At 48.8% G+C, this 16,054-nt stretch overlaps 1 protein-coding gene across 1 annotated transcript; it reads left to right on the top strand.

The window, feature by feature from the left end:
* The first annotated feature begins 5,056 nt into the window (after positions 1-5,056).
* On the top strand, positions 5,057-11,320 carry LOC141726664 (serine/threonine-protein kinase PAK 3-like). Its single transcript, XM_074531633.1, has 5 exons — positions 5,057-5,178; positions 6,022-6,121; positions 6,564-6,760; positions 9,449-9,586; positions 10,845-11,320. The coding sequence occupies exons 1-5, from the start codon at positions 5,092-5,094 to the stop codon at positions 10,929-10,931; spliced, it is 609 nt and encodes a 202-aa protein (XP_074387734.1). The 5' UTR covers positions 5,057-5,091; the 3' UTR covers positions 10,932-11,320.
* Positions 11,321-16,054: the final 4,734 nt, after the last annotated feature.

Genomic DNA, 16,054 nt, shown 5'->3' with positions numbered 1-16,054 from the left:
GAAGGGGTTGAATAAATGTGATTTTGAGGCTAAAAGAGGGAAAAGCTGAGCTTGATGGCAGCTCTCAGTCACTTGCTCTGCTTTTGTGTGTACAGAACATCAAGGCAGAGCCACAAGCAGAGCTGCCCAAAGCTCAGAGTGACATCATGGCAGTGAAGAGGAGGAATGAAGACATCCAGGAGGAGAAGAATCTCCCTATGCAGAGGGGAAATCAACAAAAACAGGTGAATGAAGGAATGGCAGCAACTCCACTCATGAAAGAGAGTCCTTACCGTTGTTGTTTACAGAAAATTGACGAACAGCTGGAGGCACAGCTGCAGGAAACTGAGGCTAGGATCAAGGTAAGGAAGAAGAGGCTAGACGAAAAAATTAAAATTATCAAAGAGAAAATGAATTGCCTCTTTCAGGAGCAAAATACTCTAGAAAAGCAAGTGAGTGAAATTGCAATAGGCACTGCAGTCACCCAAGGGGTGGTTTCTGCCCTCCTTGCCTTTGCAGTGCAGAGCAGAAGGGGGTAGGTGATGCCTCTGAGTGCCATCCTGATGAGGCCTCTATCAGAGCTGCTCTCAATGACACTTCCTGCTCTGCTGCATCTCAGCTGATGCTCTAGACAGTGGCATTACTCCTTTGGCCATTTAGCCAGCAGTTGTCCAAATGAACTCCTGCTGGCTTCTTCCAGGTGGCCTTGTTTCTTGAGGTGTTTTTGCAGGTGAACATGGTCACTCACATAGATTTGGAATATGAGCTACAAGCTGTCTGTATCCCTTGTGAATGCTCCTGCCTTTTCTTTCCTTTCTTCCCAGTCGATGACTCCTGGCTGACGGGGACAAGCTGTAGTCCCTGACTGCTTTGTTCTGTTTGACTTGAGGTGGAACTGTCGCCATCCTACCTGGCAGCCTGCAGAGAGTTCCAGCAAATGACGGGCAACCAAGAGCCCCGAGGCTGGCATGAGGCCCAGGAACTGAACCATCCAGAGATGCTGCAGGATAAGCTTGTCCCGGGGAAGGTGCAGAAAAAGAGAATTTCATGGCAGGAGGTAGAACATTAGAATGAGGAGCTGCAAATGTATCTGCAGACCTAGGAGGGGGAAGGAGTCTTTGGGAGGAAGTGGAGCAGTCGTTGCTGCAGTCATCCTTTAGAACAAGAAACTGGCTATGAACTCGAGTAAAACCAGCCTTTGGTTTTGACCATTTGGTTTCACAAGTGGACATCCAAAGCAATCCAGTTGAGGAGCTCTGCATGTGGCTGACAGCAGCTTCCTAAGGGCTTGCATTTCAAATAGAAATCTCTCTTGCATTTCAGGGCAATCTCTGCCACATCTTCCTGACATCAACTCATTTCTTGTCTCAGATCTACACCGACTCTGACACTGAAGCTGCTGCAGAAGCAGCAGCGCTGTCCCAAGGAGCCTTTGCTCTCCAGCTGCAGAAGTGGAGCCTGAGCACTTGGTTCACCTCCCGTGCTGACCCAGCTGCTGCTCAGCAACAGGAGATGGCGGGTGACTCCCTGGAGCAGCAGAGTACGTCTGGTATCTTTCTTATCTGAGGGACAGTGTGTTGTGTGCACGTGTCAGCACAGCTGTACCAGAGGGTTCTGCTCAGTTTAGTGTCACAGAAGTGCTTGCAGTGCTCCGAGGCAGCAAGAGAGAGCTCTGGGTGTTCCTGCTGCCTCTGAGGGCAGCTTAGACTGGCTGGACTTTGCCTGGGCTTCCCTCTCTGCCGAAGGCAGAAGCAGGGATTGTTCCTGGATCAGCAGAAGGCTGTGACAGCTTGAGTCCTAGCCACTGGCAGAAGCCCTGCTGAGATCAGTCTCTAGGAGAACACATCAAGCCCTTTGTGATTCTGCAGCACAACCCAATGAATCTGCTTCTTGCCCTTAACAGCTGCCAGTGCTGTGCTCTCAGATAAGATCTGGTGGGGCTGAGACCAGAGCCCAGTGGATTCTGTCTCTACCATCACCAGTTGGACATAAAGGGCACTGATCTGCACCTCGGTGTGGCTGATCTCAAAGCCCATCCTGTTGTGTCCTGAATGGGGGCAACAGCTTGTCCGGGGCTCAGGCTCACTCTGGCTTCTTCCCATCAGTGCCTGTCAGTGCTCATGCTTGGGCTTTGCCAGCCTTGTTGTGGTCGCTGCCCTGCCCCTGAGGGCTGTGGGAATGCAGAGGCTGGAGCCTTCCTTAGCTGGGAGGGTCCCGCTGCTGCCCGGCTGCTGCAGCGTGGAGCTGCCTGAAGCAGCAGCCCCTGCTCTGGGCCAGCTTCTGCCTCGCACAGCCTGGGCTCACAGGAGGGTCAGCATCTCCTCTGGGCAGCTCTCTGTGTCACAGGGGTGCCTGAGGAGCACTGCTGTCCTCTGTGCCCCTGCCTGCTGTACCGAGTTGGGAAGATGGGGACGTGTGCGGTGCCGAGAGGGCGAGTGCAATGGGAGTGACGAATCCGCGCTGTCAGGGTGAAGAGAAGCGGCGCGGTTCTTCACGCGGGGCACGGGCAAGGGCGTCTTTGGGCTCAGCCTGCTCATAAAGGGTGAGGGTCCTGATGCTGAAAGCCCCGTCAGGATTTGTTCTAGCATGAGCTGCTCTGGTTTACAAACACAGAGGCATTCTTCAGGAAAACTGCTGCAAGGTGGAAAAGATGGGAACACTTGGCAATATTCCTCCTGTTCTGAACTTGGCATCTGTTCAGAGGAATTGATTCTAGATGTCCAGGTGCATTTAATCTTAGCAAGTAGGAAACCTTTTCTAAATCTCACAATGTTTATTCCCAAGGAAACAAAGGCACTGTTAGTTCCAGCTCTCCTTAATGTTTCTAGATGACAAACTTACTTGCCTTGCTAGGTATTCTCTTCTGGTCTCAGTCTCCTCTGAATGTATCTCCTGGTGCTTCCCTGTGTGCCTGCTGTCAAGAGGTCTCTCACTTCAAAGGATGCTAGAAATCAGTTTCTGTGCCAGCCACTTGTGCTGGGGACCTGCTGTTCTTTTCCTGTTGTTCCAGCGCTGTTCCTGTTGTTGTTAGCCAGCTGTCCACCAAGAGAGGGCTCAGAGCCCCAGACAGTGGGGCTGCCTTTTGTATCTCCTAGAAGGTGGAATCTCTGCTTTAAAGTGAACATCTTGCATTTTGTTTCTCTCAGGGAGAATGGTGAAGATGGAAAATCCCATTCTAAAATACATTGAACTGGAAAATATTGGCAGTGGGTGAGTCCAAGCAATGTTAATTGTACAAAACTATGCATCAGGCGTTTTGCTGGTGGAATAGGTATCAATTGTGAAGTCAGACAAGCTGGAAATGTGTTCAGGCACTGGGCTGAGATTGTCAGTGCTGATCAGAATTTCTAAGTGTACTCAGAACGCATTGTCAAAGACATCTCCATGCTTCCAGTATCCTGCAGGTCTTAGGCGTTGACAGCACAGATCTCCTGTGTGGGCTGGCTTTCACTGCAAGATCTAAGTGGCTTCTCCTTTCTCTGCTTCTGTTTTGTTTCTAGGACGTTTGGAGATGTTTTCAAAGCACTCAACACTGCCACAGGAGGAGAGGTAAATGTGAACAGCCCCTGCAGACTCTGCTGCACTCGAGGGCTTTCCCCTCTGGTGTGAGCTGTGGCTGGAGCTCTGGGCAGAGCTGTGCTGAAAATGCACAAGAAGCACAGACCGGTGCCAGCCCACAAAACACATTTGGGACTTTGTCCTCCTCAGCTGCCAGAAGGAAGGCACGGAGGGCAGCGGTTCCTTTCAGAGAAGGACGCGCTCACTTGCTCTCCATTGCTAAAACAAAGGTGGTGCCTGTGAGCACCTCACTGCTCTTTGGGGCTACAGCTTCAGAATCCTGGATTCTCATTTCTGGCTGCCAGCAAATCCATCTGAAAGTTACTGGTAGTTCCTTAGCCACTGCAGTTCTGCACTTGGGAACTGCACATAGGGAGAGATCTGCAAGGCGTCCCTGAAAGCCCTAAGCCCTGCCCATAGCCCAGGATGTATCCACAGAGTATTAAGGCAAGGATTACTTCTGAATCCCAAATGACGCAGCAGAGAGTGTGGTGAGAGGTTTGTGGGTGATAACTGAGACACTGCTGTTACCAAGTGCTCAAGGCAAAATGTCAGTGGCCCCACGTGTCCTGTAACCGGCTCCCAAGGGAGCAGAGAAATGGGCTGTTGGAATGTCAGTTCCTAATTACTGCAGTGCCTAATCACAAGGCAGTTTGGCACAGCTCATCTGTGTCATTGCAAAATCACTCGCTCCATGTGTCTTGTGGTCTCGTGCCACCAACCTCTCAAGTTACTGATTTTCAATGTCATTTTAGGTGGCCATCAAGAAAATACAGCTTCAAGGACTGAGGAAGAACAAACTAAAAGTCAATGAACTCATGGTCATGAAGGTGAACAGGAATCCCAACCTGGTCAACTGTTTAGACAGGTGAGTTGTGCTTTTGTCCTGTGAATGTTTGTTCACGTACTGCCAACTGCAAGGTAAGATCCCACTTTGGTCACTGGCAGAAAATAGAGCTGTAATTATTGGCTAATTATTATTGCTCTTTTTATCTCCAGTGGATGGGAAGACATTGCATTTTGTCTGCATGAGTCTTTGCTGGCACATGGTATTTGAAAATTGTTCAAAAATCCGGATGAGTCGTGTCTTACAAAATCAATGATCTCTATATTCACAGCCACCACTTTGTTTTGGAGCTTGATTTTATTCAAGTGTCTTCTTACATCCAGGTAAACTAACATGGATTTCCCTTGGATTGTTGCCACTGTTTTCCATTGCTATGCATGCCAGGAGGACTAGGTGCTTTTTTCCAGAAACACCATGCGTGACAGGCTTTTCATCTGGGCTGTTACTAAACTGCACATTTTGCTTGCTGCCCATCTAAGACATCTCTTTTTTCGCAGCTGTACCTTTCTCCTTGAGACTGCACAGATGGCAAACAATGCACAGCCAAGAGGGAATGTCTATTCCTTTATTTTTTTTTTTGTCTCAAAGGGATCTGAAAAGAAGAGTGGATCCGTCTTTTCCAAACAGCAACCTAGCCATGTACATTCATCTCCATGCCCTTGTGTCCTTCTTTCAGCTACCTTGTGGGTGAGGAACTGTCCCTGGTTATGGAGTACATGGATGGAGGCACTCTGAGCAATGTCATCAGCCAGACCTACCTGTCGGAAGATGAGATGGCAGCCATCAGTCGGGAGGTCAGCAATCCCAGCTGTGTTTCCAAGGCCTTGGGCAGCATTGTCTGGGAAACAGGGGCTCAGAACAGGAGAGGTTTCCTGTGCCCAGCTTTGTTTCTTTGTTGCTGCTACTCTATGGGCAAGTAAAAGCATCTCAAGTGAAAGGCCTGCCAGTGCCCCTGCACTCCCTGTGCTCAGTGCCAGTACTCTTATCTCCTGCTGTTGTATTCTCGCTCTGTCTCTTGTATTTGTATTTGCTGTTCTCCACCTTGCCTCTCTAAATGTTTGCCTGGAGTTTGTCTTCACTGCATTCCTTGCCTGTGAAAGCAAAGATGCTGGTGGCAGGATTTGAAATGATCAGCAAAGAAAAAAGACTCATTTCTCCCAGTCCTCAGCTGGAAAGGATAGTATACAGCCAAAATGCTCTTTGCTTCAGTAAGGTGACTGGTGTGATACATCCAAGCCTGTGCTGAGGCCAGAAAGAAAATCTTTGTCATGCAGCCTCCCACCCAAAAGTGATCCGCTTCACACCAAAGGGAGGGACTTTTCCTTTCCAAACCCCTCCTTTGTCCTCTGCATGGAAAAAGCACGTCCACTGCAGCAGGAGTCATCCTGGCTGGTTGGCAGGGGACAGCCTACAACAACAGGTGCTGTTGCTCTTTCAAAAGCTGACGTGCCTTTCCTCAGAAAGGTCCTGCTCTGCAGTTGTTGGAGCAGCAAGCTCTTCCTCTCAGTGGCCATTACTGTTCTGCCATTACTCCCCATTCCCCTGGAGAGGGAATCTTTTAGGTTCTTTGTTTTCTTTCTTGTGGGATGAAATCACATCACTCATTTTTGACCTCCTGTTTCTGTTTTCTCTCTAAGTGCCTGCAAGGACTGCAATTTCTTCATTCAAACCACGTCATCCACCACAATTTGAAGAGCAGAAACATCCTTCTCAGAACTGACGGTTCTGTCAAGCTGGGTCAGTATATTCTTGGTCAGGTGCAGCATTCCAGGGATGTGGGTGTGGGGCTGCTTGGAGTGACTGCCAGCTCCCCAAAAATGGTGCTGGTGGCAGTGCAGGGACCCCTGCTGCAACTGAGGGCACAGTTGCAACGTGCACAGAGGTAGAAGGAACCACAAGCAGTCAAGAGTGGCCTTGCTCTGTGTGTGTCCCTTCCAGACAGAGGGAGCTGCAATCTAAAGCTTCAGGGGAATGAAGTCCACTGCTGTGAGCAGCGTTAAGAATCTGGGTTTTTTTGGAAGTGGACAATTCCATACTCCATTGGCTAAAGCCCCAAGGAAATTGAGCGTGGACAGTTCTCCAAGAGATTCAACAGCACATTCTTAGTCTGAGAGTGGGGAATTTTTTGCTTGGTTTCCTAATTGGAGCTGGCTTTCACGGTTTGTTGTTTTCTCCACAGCTGACTTTGGCCTCTTTGCTCAGCTCAGCCCTGAGCAGGGCAGACGGAGCTCCGTGGCTGGCGCTGCTGGGTGGCTGGCGCCTGAAGTGGTGACAGGTCAACCATGTGGCCCCAAAGTGGACATATGGTCTTTGGGAATCGTGGGCATCGAAATGGTGGAACGAGAAGTTCCTTCCTGGAATGCAACTCCTGTCTTGGTAAGGTGCAAATACTCACTGATCCCACTGTCTTTCTCACCTGTCCCATGCTCTGTGTGCCATTGGACAAAATCCCATTGCCATCTGCTGGCACCACTTCCACCAAGGTGTCATTCTAAAAATGCCCCTGCCACACATCAGCATCTGCTGTAGCTTTGGTTGTATCAGAAAGGGAAGGGGCAGTTCAGAAACCTAACCAGTTCAGGAACCTGCCAGTTTGGCCTCCAGCCACGCCTGACATTTCCCACTTGTTTTTTGAACAATGTTGGAACTCTGTTTCTGAGGGACAAGAATTTTTCAGTGGAGAGGGTAGACATGTGATAAACATCCTGAGCAACGGAGGTTAGACCTTCCCAGTTTCCATTTTATAGAAAACATAACAAAAAAAGGAAAAATAAAAGTAAGCAAAAAAGAAAAAGAGAAAAAAAACCTACTACGTAAGCAATGCTCAAGTAGTTCTGCTTGCTTTTTCATTTTTTAAACACAGCTCTTCCCTTCCATTCTGTAGCATCTTTTCCAAATCCCGTGGATCTTCGAAACTCTCAGGCTTTCAAGTCATCTGTACATTGTTCAGTCATGGATGTGGGTGGCCTGGATAAGTTTAGGATGTGTTTTTCTCCGACTGCAGTTAGAATTGTTTACCAAACCCTTGGCTGTTTCTTGGTACTTTAACAAGTTGATGAGCTTGCAGGCAGGTGCCTGGGCTGGGATCCAACATGGGCAGTTGACACCGGTGCTGTGTTTCTTTACCACAGGAGCAGGGCCATCCCTGGCCTGCATAGTTCTAATGACAGGGAGGGCTCCAGCTCCCCACCATGGCCAGTGGCTGAGCTCAACTGAGAGTCAGGATAAAACCCTCTTTGTCACCTCTGGTGATGTGGGAAAAGGACAGAAAACTGCATAAATTATTTGTACACAAGGGGAGTGCATTGCCATTTCTGGATTTGAAATTCTCCTTCGGGTTAAAGAAGATAATAGCAAAGTCTCTTTGGTCACCATCTATTTCAGTGCCACAAGCACAGAGTTATCATGACAGTGGTGGGCATTTTTATGGAGACTCCAAGGCCTCTTGCCATTGTTATTTTTGTCTATTTGAGATGGATTCTGCAAGCTGAGGTTTGAATAGTTCCCAGTAAGTGTCTTATATGGTTTCTAAATACAATCTTGCAAAAGCAGAATGAGCTCTCTCTCCCTCTGACTTGTCAGCGTGTTAGGGCTTGGTTCCACATGAACCACACTGGATAATGATCAGCCGATGTCTTGCCCATCTACACTGTAACTCCTTGGCCTGAGGAGTATCAGAAAGATCTGCTGAGCTCCATGGACACTGTCAGCTGCATGGAAGTGAGCATCCTTGGCCTTGCTGAAGAAACAGGAGCTCAGCTTAGGTTAGATGCTCTTGAGCAGGAGAAAGGCTGGAATCATCAGGTGTTTCCACAGGCCTGCGTGCCCAGAGGGACTGAGTTCTGGGGAGCAGCTGGATGTTTCTGCACATCATGGAAGGGGATTGCCAGACAGCTCAAGCCTCACCACAGGCAAACACTCCCCAGCTCTTCTCAGTCAACATTTGCTTTGGGTTTCAAGTTGTTCCCACTTCTCTGTCTGTGAAGATGCCCCTAAAACCACAAGGCAAGCCTCTCAGAACTGGTGTTACATTTCCAGAAATGAAGAAAAGAAGCCCAAACACAAGAAAGTTGCTAAGGCACTGGTTTTTAGAGAGGAACTTAACCCCCTGTGCAGTTTCTTCTCACTGGGAAACGTGCCTGAAACCTGGGCATGAGGGTGTAAAGGCCACAGAGTCTCTTCTGCTTCTTGTGCAGTGCTGCTGAAACACTCAGTGACCATGTTTCTCTCCTAGCCCAAGCCACATTCTGGCTGTCACCAAGCCAGAGCCTGGTGATGTGGAGAGCCTGCCAAAACCTGCCATTTGTTTCCTGGCACTTCCTGGGATGGGCCTACCATTCATGCACTGACTTGAGTAGCCAAATGAGTAGAGGGTGACCGTAGGGATGGAACCTCTCCTTCTGATTTGACCACGAAAGGTTTTTCTTTTCCATGTAGGGAAAGCAGAAATTTTCAGACTGCTGAGAAACAGAGCTGCAGGTGGCTCCTGTGTACCCAAGCAGGTGTTTTCATCGCAGTACCTTTGTGCATGGATCTTAATGTGTCTGTGTTGAAGATGAGATTCCAAAGATTTGTTTCCTTACCTGAGGAATACCTGGTGGATTTCCTTTCTTTCCCTCCAATTCCCATTCTTTTCAAGAACAAAGCAAAAAGCTTGATTCATTTTGTTTTATGGCAGCAGTGCTTAAGGGACAAGAAGCACTGCAGAGATACTTTTCATGTACTAACCCTTGCATACAGTAGAGTTAGTATAGCAAAGTCCTTCTTCCAAAAAGCCTCTCAAGCTGGTGTGAATCCTCAGGGAAGGAAATGTGCTTATGCTGATGTAGTTCCCACTAACTAGGTCAGTATATGAAATCAGCTGCCAAGGCAAGATCTGCAGGATGGTGGAAAAGCTTTGGCTGCATCGGGGTTTAAGTTTTTGGTTGGTAAAGGAAAGTCATCTCTGGGTCTCTGCCAGGGCAGAAACTGCCACTGCAGCATGGAGCTTAATCAATGGGATCTGGGAGAGCGGTTACAGGTGGGAAAGAAGCAGGTGGAGCCTCGTGTCTCCTTTTTCCCCAGCCTCAACTCCTGATAGCCACAGGAGGAAGACAAAAGCTGCAGCAGCCCAACTTATTTTCATCCTGCCTGCGTGACTTCCTGAGCTGCTGCCTGCAGAGAGATGAGGCGCGGCGCTGGTCTGCCAAGGAGCTCCTGCAGGTAAAATGTGAAGGGGCTGCAGATGAAACAGGGTCTGAGGGATGGGCTCCTCCTCCACTCAAGGCCAAGGCAGCAGATGAGCCCCCTTCCTCCTCACCTCCACTCTTGCTGCTCTTCAAATGAAAACGGTGAGGAATCCCAGACTGGGCTGGGCTGGCAAGGTCCTGTAAAGGTCCTGTGGTGCAAGTGTCCTGCAATGAGCAGGGACATCTTTAAAGACATCGAGTTTCTCAGAGCCCTTTGCCACCGGAGCCGGAATGGTTGCAAGGATTGGGCACCTACAAGCTCTTGGGGCAACCTGTGCCAGGGTCACACCATGCTCCGAGTAAACAAGTTCTGATTAGATCCTATTTGTGTTAAAATATATTCACCCACATCCTATTGTAACTGGTCCTGTTAAAAAAGATGTCCTCCACTTTCCTCAAAGCCACTCTGAAGTTTTGGAAAGTGGCAATAAAGTCTCCCCGGGGCCTGTTCTTGACAAAACTGAGTAACCCCACTCTCTCTGCATTTCCTGAGTCAGAGAGGTCCTCTGGCTGTTTCTGTCACCTTCTTTTGTAATTTGGTGGGGTGTTCAGTTTTATGTAATGGCAAAAGAATTGAAGTAGAGCAATGCAGGGTAGAGAGACATGAAATGGTGGTGGAGGAAACCAAGGAAGCCAGTCCCAGCCTAGGGGTCCGAGATTTGGCTGTGGGCAGGAGGGGCTGTGGGGGGCTCACTGTGAGCCTCTGAGGGGCCCTGGTTTGTGCCCCCCAGCCCACCCTTAGAGGTTTCTGTGCCAGGGTTACTGCCAGGCTGTGTGGCAGAGAGGGAACTGCAGGGCCCAGTGCCACTGGGCTGGCCCTGCTGGGAAGGAAGGTGCCATCCAGCACACGAGGGGCAAGGCATAGAAAGATAGACACTGCTTTCTGTGTCTGTGGCAATCAGCAAAGTGCCTGTCGTACAAAGAGAGAGACCAATGAGAGGCTTTGGAGTTTCCTGAAAAGACGAAGTCCAAGGACAGAAAGCACCAATTCTAAAGCACTGGCAGTGCTAAAATCTCAGCAAGATGAAGACACCTGTATAAATGGATGAGTGGGATTCTGGGCCAGGTTTGCCTGTGATGGCAAAGTCTGCACATAAAGATGGAGGTGTAGACGGTCCCATTGTTCCTCTTCCTGCTTCCTTCTAGGAGCAGGAGGAATCCTGTGAAGCACTGAGCTTGGAAGGTCATGGTTCATTGTTTTTTGTTGATCTGGTTTTTTTCCCTTTTGGCAGCATCCATTTGTAAGATTTGCTGAGCCTGCATCCAGCCTGGTACCACTGATTGTTTCAGTGAAGAAGAGGAAGGAGACAAGAATGTGACAATCACATCAGGAAAATTTATTCCTTAACAGGTTTAGAGTAGGATTGTAAATTAGGACTAGGATTAGGATTCGATTAGGATAAGGATAAGGATAAGGATAAGGATAAGGATAAGGATAAGGATAAGGATAAGGATAAGGATAAGGATAAGGATAAGGATAAGGATAAAGATTAGGATTGGGATAAGGATAAGGATAAGGATAAGGATAAGGATAAGGATAAGGATAAGGATAAGGATAAGGATAAGGATTAAGGTAAGGGTTAGGGTTAGAGTAGGATTGTCTAATAGGACTGCAGAGTAGGATTGAAAATCAATAAAGTTTCTGAAACCACAACTCACCTTGAAGATTCCCTTCCTTTTCACTCTGCAAATAAACTCGAGAATTCCTTCTGAATTGTCTGTTGTTTCTTAAAGGTGGAAAGTGAAATGGTGTCTTTGGCATGGTGTGAAAGTGGGGAAGCATCTTCTTCATTCATCCTCTCCAGACCAGACTGCCTTTGGAATATGGCCCACTGGTCTGTTTCTGGCAATCTTTGGTACTTCTATTTGAGGCAGAAAGGGCAATGGCATTTAAAAGCAAAAGCACAGGAAGAATGGGGCAGCCCAAACATCTTATGCAGATGTAGGCCTTCAGCTGTGACTGGAGAGCATTGGGGCTCCCTAAATGCAATAATCTCTTTGGCTGGAGGAGAGCCTTGCTCAAGTGAGAAAGCAGAAAGATGCGAGAGGGTGCTCGGGAAGGTCTCCTGTGGTGCAGAGCTGTCAGCGCCTGTGAGGTGAGAGCGGGCCTGGCCTTGCCCGGGCTGGAGCCCCAGCAGAGCCCCGGCAGAGGCCGGAGCAGCCTGAGCCCCGGCAGAGGAGGGCTGGAAGGAGACCCCTGCAGCTGCAAGAGGCAGCAGCCGGGCCCTGGGTGCCTCTTGCTGGGAGCAGGCGAATCCTCCGCTCTCAGAGCCCAGGTGGCAGCTGGCTGCTGCCGAGGGGAAGCGCAGCCGTGCTGGGCACAGCCCGGCCTGGAGGCATTGGCCGTCTGGAGTGTGCCCTGGAGCAGGGAAAGGCCAAGGGCAGCCGCGGGCCGCTGGGCTGGCTGAGGATTCCTCCTCTTCTGCCGGCTGCCCTGCAGCTCCTGGCAAAGGCCAGCAGTGTGTGCAGCACTCTGGGCACCGGGGCAGGGAGCCGGGCTGCTCGGCAGGCTGGAGCACAGGGCAGCTCCTTCAGGCCCGGCACTTGTGCCAGGGGAAGCGAGGCCAGCGTGAGGCAGGGACAGCTTGGCAGGGCCCATCTGCAGGTGCCAACGCCTCACGCAGCTCTGGGAGGAAGCGCCTGCAATCCTGCAGTTCTGCACTGAGCCAGAGCAAATGTGTGAGATGCAGAGTGTTTGGTAGAAATATTCAGGCCCACCAGGCCAGCCTGCTTTGTGCTCTGTGGCGCACAGCAAGCGCTGTGCAACGCAGCTCTGAGCTGCTGGGAGAGAGGCAGTCGGGGATGTGCCCGAGGCTTGTGCTTGAGGAGTGAACTGATTTGGAAGGGGGCAGAAGGGTTTCAGTAGGCAATTTGTGTTTTCTTCATTAATTTCTGAAAGAAAGTCATAATGTGTTGCACACAGGTAGGTTTATTAGAAAAGAAAGGCCTTATAAAATCAGGCTTTGCTATGGTAAATTCCCAGCTAGCCTGTTACGTCTTCTACGTGCAGCCAGCTAACTTCCCATGGGAATAGTCATGAGTGCAGTTAGCACAACAAGCTATTGTGCTAAGAAAACTGTTTGCATCTCTAATAAACAAGAAATCAGTCCCATGAGCATCCATGAAAGAAAAATGTAATCACCCGAGTAAGAGTGAGTCTTAAAAAGAGAGAGTCTTAACATGTACACACTAATACACCTTCTAAGCAATAAATTGTGTGGCAAGGAAACTACCAGCCAAATGAAGTTGAACACGAGTCTGTAAAAACTGTATAAAAATGAGTTATGTGAATAAAGAACTGGCTCTCCCTGCATGAAGAAACTGAGTCCCAGCTGCTTTTATTGACACAGCAATGTGGCTTCACTCAGCAAGAGCACCTGCAGGGTGTATTGATGACACGCTTGTGATTGATTCCCAGAATAGGAAGGAGAGGTGTATAACAAACAAGACTTAGTCTTGTGAATTCTTTTAGCTTTAACAGGAGTACTGAAGCCTGTATTCCCCCACTGCAGTGCTTACTGTGTGCAAGTGGCTATCTTGGCCTTGAGAATAAGGAGAGTGCTCCTGCTAAGAAGGTAGCTGGAATGCATTCAAAGGGAAGACAGTGTTTTTAGGAGGCTCTTGACCACGAAAGGAGAATTTGAGTAATGGGAATATTTCCCAAATGACTGTGTCAGGAACCAGAATCGTGCCCGAAGCCCTGCCGTATTTGATCCATGTTTGAGCAGGTTGACAAGACAGTGAAGGAAAGTGTCTTGTTTAACAGGTGGGACCTTGACCCTTGAAAGAAAAACAATGTATTGGTCAATCGGTGGGCAGTCAAGCTGTGAAAGGAGAACAACGGAGCCCTTGGTGGCAGAGTCATGGAGTCATCCTTAGCCATCATCTCACACGCCAGCCATGTGTGAGCTGATGCTGTAACTGGGAAAATTCCACATCCTTAGCAGGAGATACAAGGCCTGGTTCTGAGCTGGAAGGGTGAGAAGGATGAGATGCATAGCGTTTTGATCCAGGCGACGTCCTGGAAGTGCACTGCCTACCTGCTACCTGCCGCTGCTGCCGAGCACCACGCTCCAACTCCTTCTCCTGCTCAGCAGATTTTTGGGAATTCAGGGGTTGGTATGTATTGTTTGCTACTGCAACTAATGGAATAAATTTTTGCAAGCTCAGTTGTGTCTTAGGTCCTTTTGTGCATGGATCTCCTCCTGAACCTGTGTCAATGACCAGCAGGGACCTACAGGACACTCCTATTCTCATGTCAGTAAATTCTGAGAAGTGACTGAAATATGTCAATAAATTGGAGGTAATGTTTAGCCTATGAGTTTCAGCAAAGTATTGAATATGTCTTAGTTCCATGGATACAAACGGGTAGGTGGGATTGCTGTGTGTGCAGGGCTTAGGGAAGTGATTCCCTATGAACCCACCACTGAAACAAAGTAATGCCTCCTTTCTAGCCCAGAGCTGGCAGCAGGGATCAGGTCCTGCTTGGAAACTTTGATTTTTGCAACTTCTGTTAGCAGGTAAAAAAGGTCAAAATGAAACCTTTTCCAGCTGGTTTATCCTTTTAGGCACCAAAGCTCTGTGACACAGGTGGCCTGGGTGTGTGCAGAGCAATACAGCCACCAAAAAGCCCTTGGTTTCCCCACAAGTTGCCAGTTTGACTGCTTCCAAAGTGGAAGAAAGGCAGAGATGTACATCCACAGGAGTCCTGGGCATGTCCAATAAATGTGCAAATATGTGGGGAGATTTGTTAGGGATGATTTCAGCTGTTATGCCAACAGTGCCTTCTCTCCTGGTTCTGTGCATTATAGGTGAGTAATGTAATAGTAGGTTCTCACAATTAAGAGATAGCTATTATGTAGAGAGATATTATATCCAAATGTAAAGTGCTGTTATTGTAATATGTCCTCCCATAGTCCTCTTTCCCCTCCCCCTTGTAATAGCCTTGGGAGTCAGAGCATTTTGGGAGGGCTGGCTTGTGACCAGCAGGCAGGGTGTAACAACACCTGACCTCCAGTCAGGATGCAAGAAAGTAATCTCCACCAATGGATGGCAGAGAAAGAGTTGACTGAAAAAACATTGGGAGGGGCTAAGGGTATAAAAGGCAGAGCATCCCTTTTGTAGATGAGCATGTGGCTGCTAGTCATGGAGACTCCCAGTGTTGCAATCATTCCTTATTCAGTCCTTTCTAAGGGTTTACTAAATCTTTAAAATATTAAAGGGTGGGTCATTTCTCAGGTGGGCAATGCTTTTGGCCATTTTCTTGGTCTGGTTTCCTTTGCTTTTGTCCCATCTGAGTGCTCAGCTGCGGTACAGGCTGTAGGTGCTTGGGGCACTCTTAGAGTTACTCTTGGATCCCTTGAAAAACAGGGTTTGGCCCATGAAGGGAATTTGTGCTACTTGTGACAGAGAAGAACTTCCCAGGCTCTTTTGTGTTTGCTGTAAGAAAGCCTGGTTATTGCTATGCATAAATTCACTGACCAACATGGAGCGTTTGCTTTGTGATGTCAGGGCATGGTTGCCACCCTGTCGTAATGACATCAGAAGGTTGCCTTGGTGCATGGAAGGCCTGAGTGTCAGAACAGCCCTAGGCCTTGCTCAGTGCAGGAGCATCCTCGAGCTTGAGGCATTTTTCGGTGGGTACTTGCACACTTACAAAAGCCTTGTTTCTTCTGGTGTTGCAGCACATCCTGCAAACTTGCAGAGCAGTGCTATAATGATTCACCATCTTGCTCCTGCGCTTTTTGCTGTATATGGTGTTTCCTTCTCAATCTACTATTTGACTCTTTTTGCACATAGGTAGAGATTGGAGTGACATAGAATGCCATTGTTAACAATGTAGATGAACTCTCCTTAGAAGATATGGTTGTAGATGCAAGAAGAAATGGGGTTATAAGCACCAGGAAACTGCCTGTCCCCTATGACTCTCTCTTGCCACAGGTGACGAGAGCAAGAGCCGTCTTTCCCCTGGCTCTCTCTACTATTGCAGAAGAAGGCAGAGAGGAGGAAAACGAGAAAGACGACCACCGCCTTTGTCCAGCCATGGTTGCACCACGGCCTGCTCATCATTCCAAGAGAGTAAGTGCCTGTTGTGGGGGGTGCTGACTTTAGTGCAAGGCAGAGGTGCAAGTGTCTGAGCAGCCAGCACTTGCTGTGTCTGGCCAAGGATGCTGAGTGCTGGAGTCCGGCAGGACGTAGCCATTTCCTGCAGGCAGTGACAGCTATAAACTGGCCTTTGACCAGTCCTGTTGGGGCAGTGCAGAGCAGGGGGCTCCAGCTCAGATTGTGGCTGGTTGGCTCAAGGAAGCTCCATCTCTGGGCTTCTGCAGTGTTACGGCCAAGGGCACACGTAGTAGTGCTGGAGGGTAAAAAAGCTTTGTTGGTTTCTTTTCCCTTTTTGGAAAGGTGTCTTTGGCTTGTGGAAGTGTTCTGCAGTTTTCTT

Source organism: Zonotrichia albicollis, chromosome 37 (genome assembly GCF_047830755.1).
Source record: "Zonotrichia albicollis isolate bZonAlb1 chromosome 37, bZonAlb1.hap1, whole genome shotgun sequence".
Classification (NCBI taxonomy): Eukaryota; Metazoa; Chordata; class Aves; order Passeriformes; family Passerellidae; genus Zonotrichia; species Zonotrichia albicollis.
The sequence above is the reverse complement of the archived record's forward strand: the minus strand, read 5'-3'. Positions and strand labels throughout refer to the sequence as shown.

Excerpts from the sequence above, each read along its gene's own strand:
- LOC141726664 (XM_074531633.1), top strand. The coding sequence starts at position 5,092 with ATGGAGTACATGGATGGAGGCACTCTGAGCAATGTCATCAGCCAGACC. Across the intron at positions 5,179-6,021 it reads TGGCAGCCATCAGTCGGGAG|TGCCTGCAAGGACTGCAATT; the intron begins GTCAGCAATCCC and ends TTTCTCTCTAAG. Across the intron at positions 6,761-9,448 it reads GGAATGCAACTCCTGTCTTG|CCTCAACTCCTGATAGCCAC; the intron begins GTAAGGTGCAAA and ends CTTTTTCCCCAG.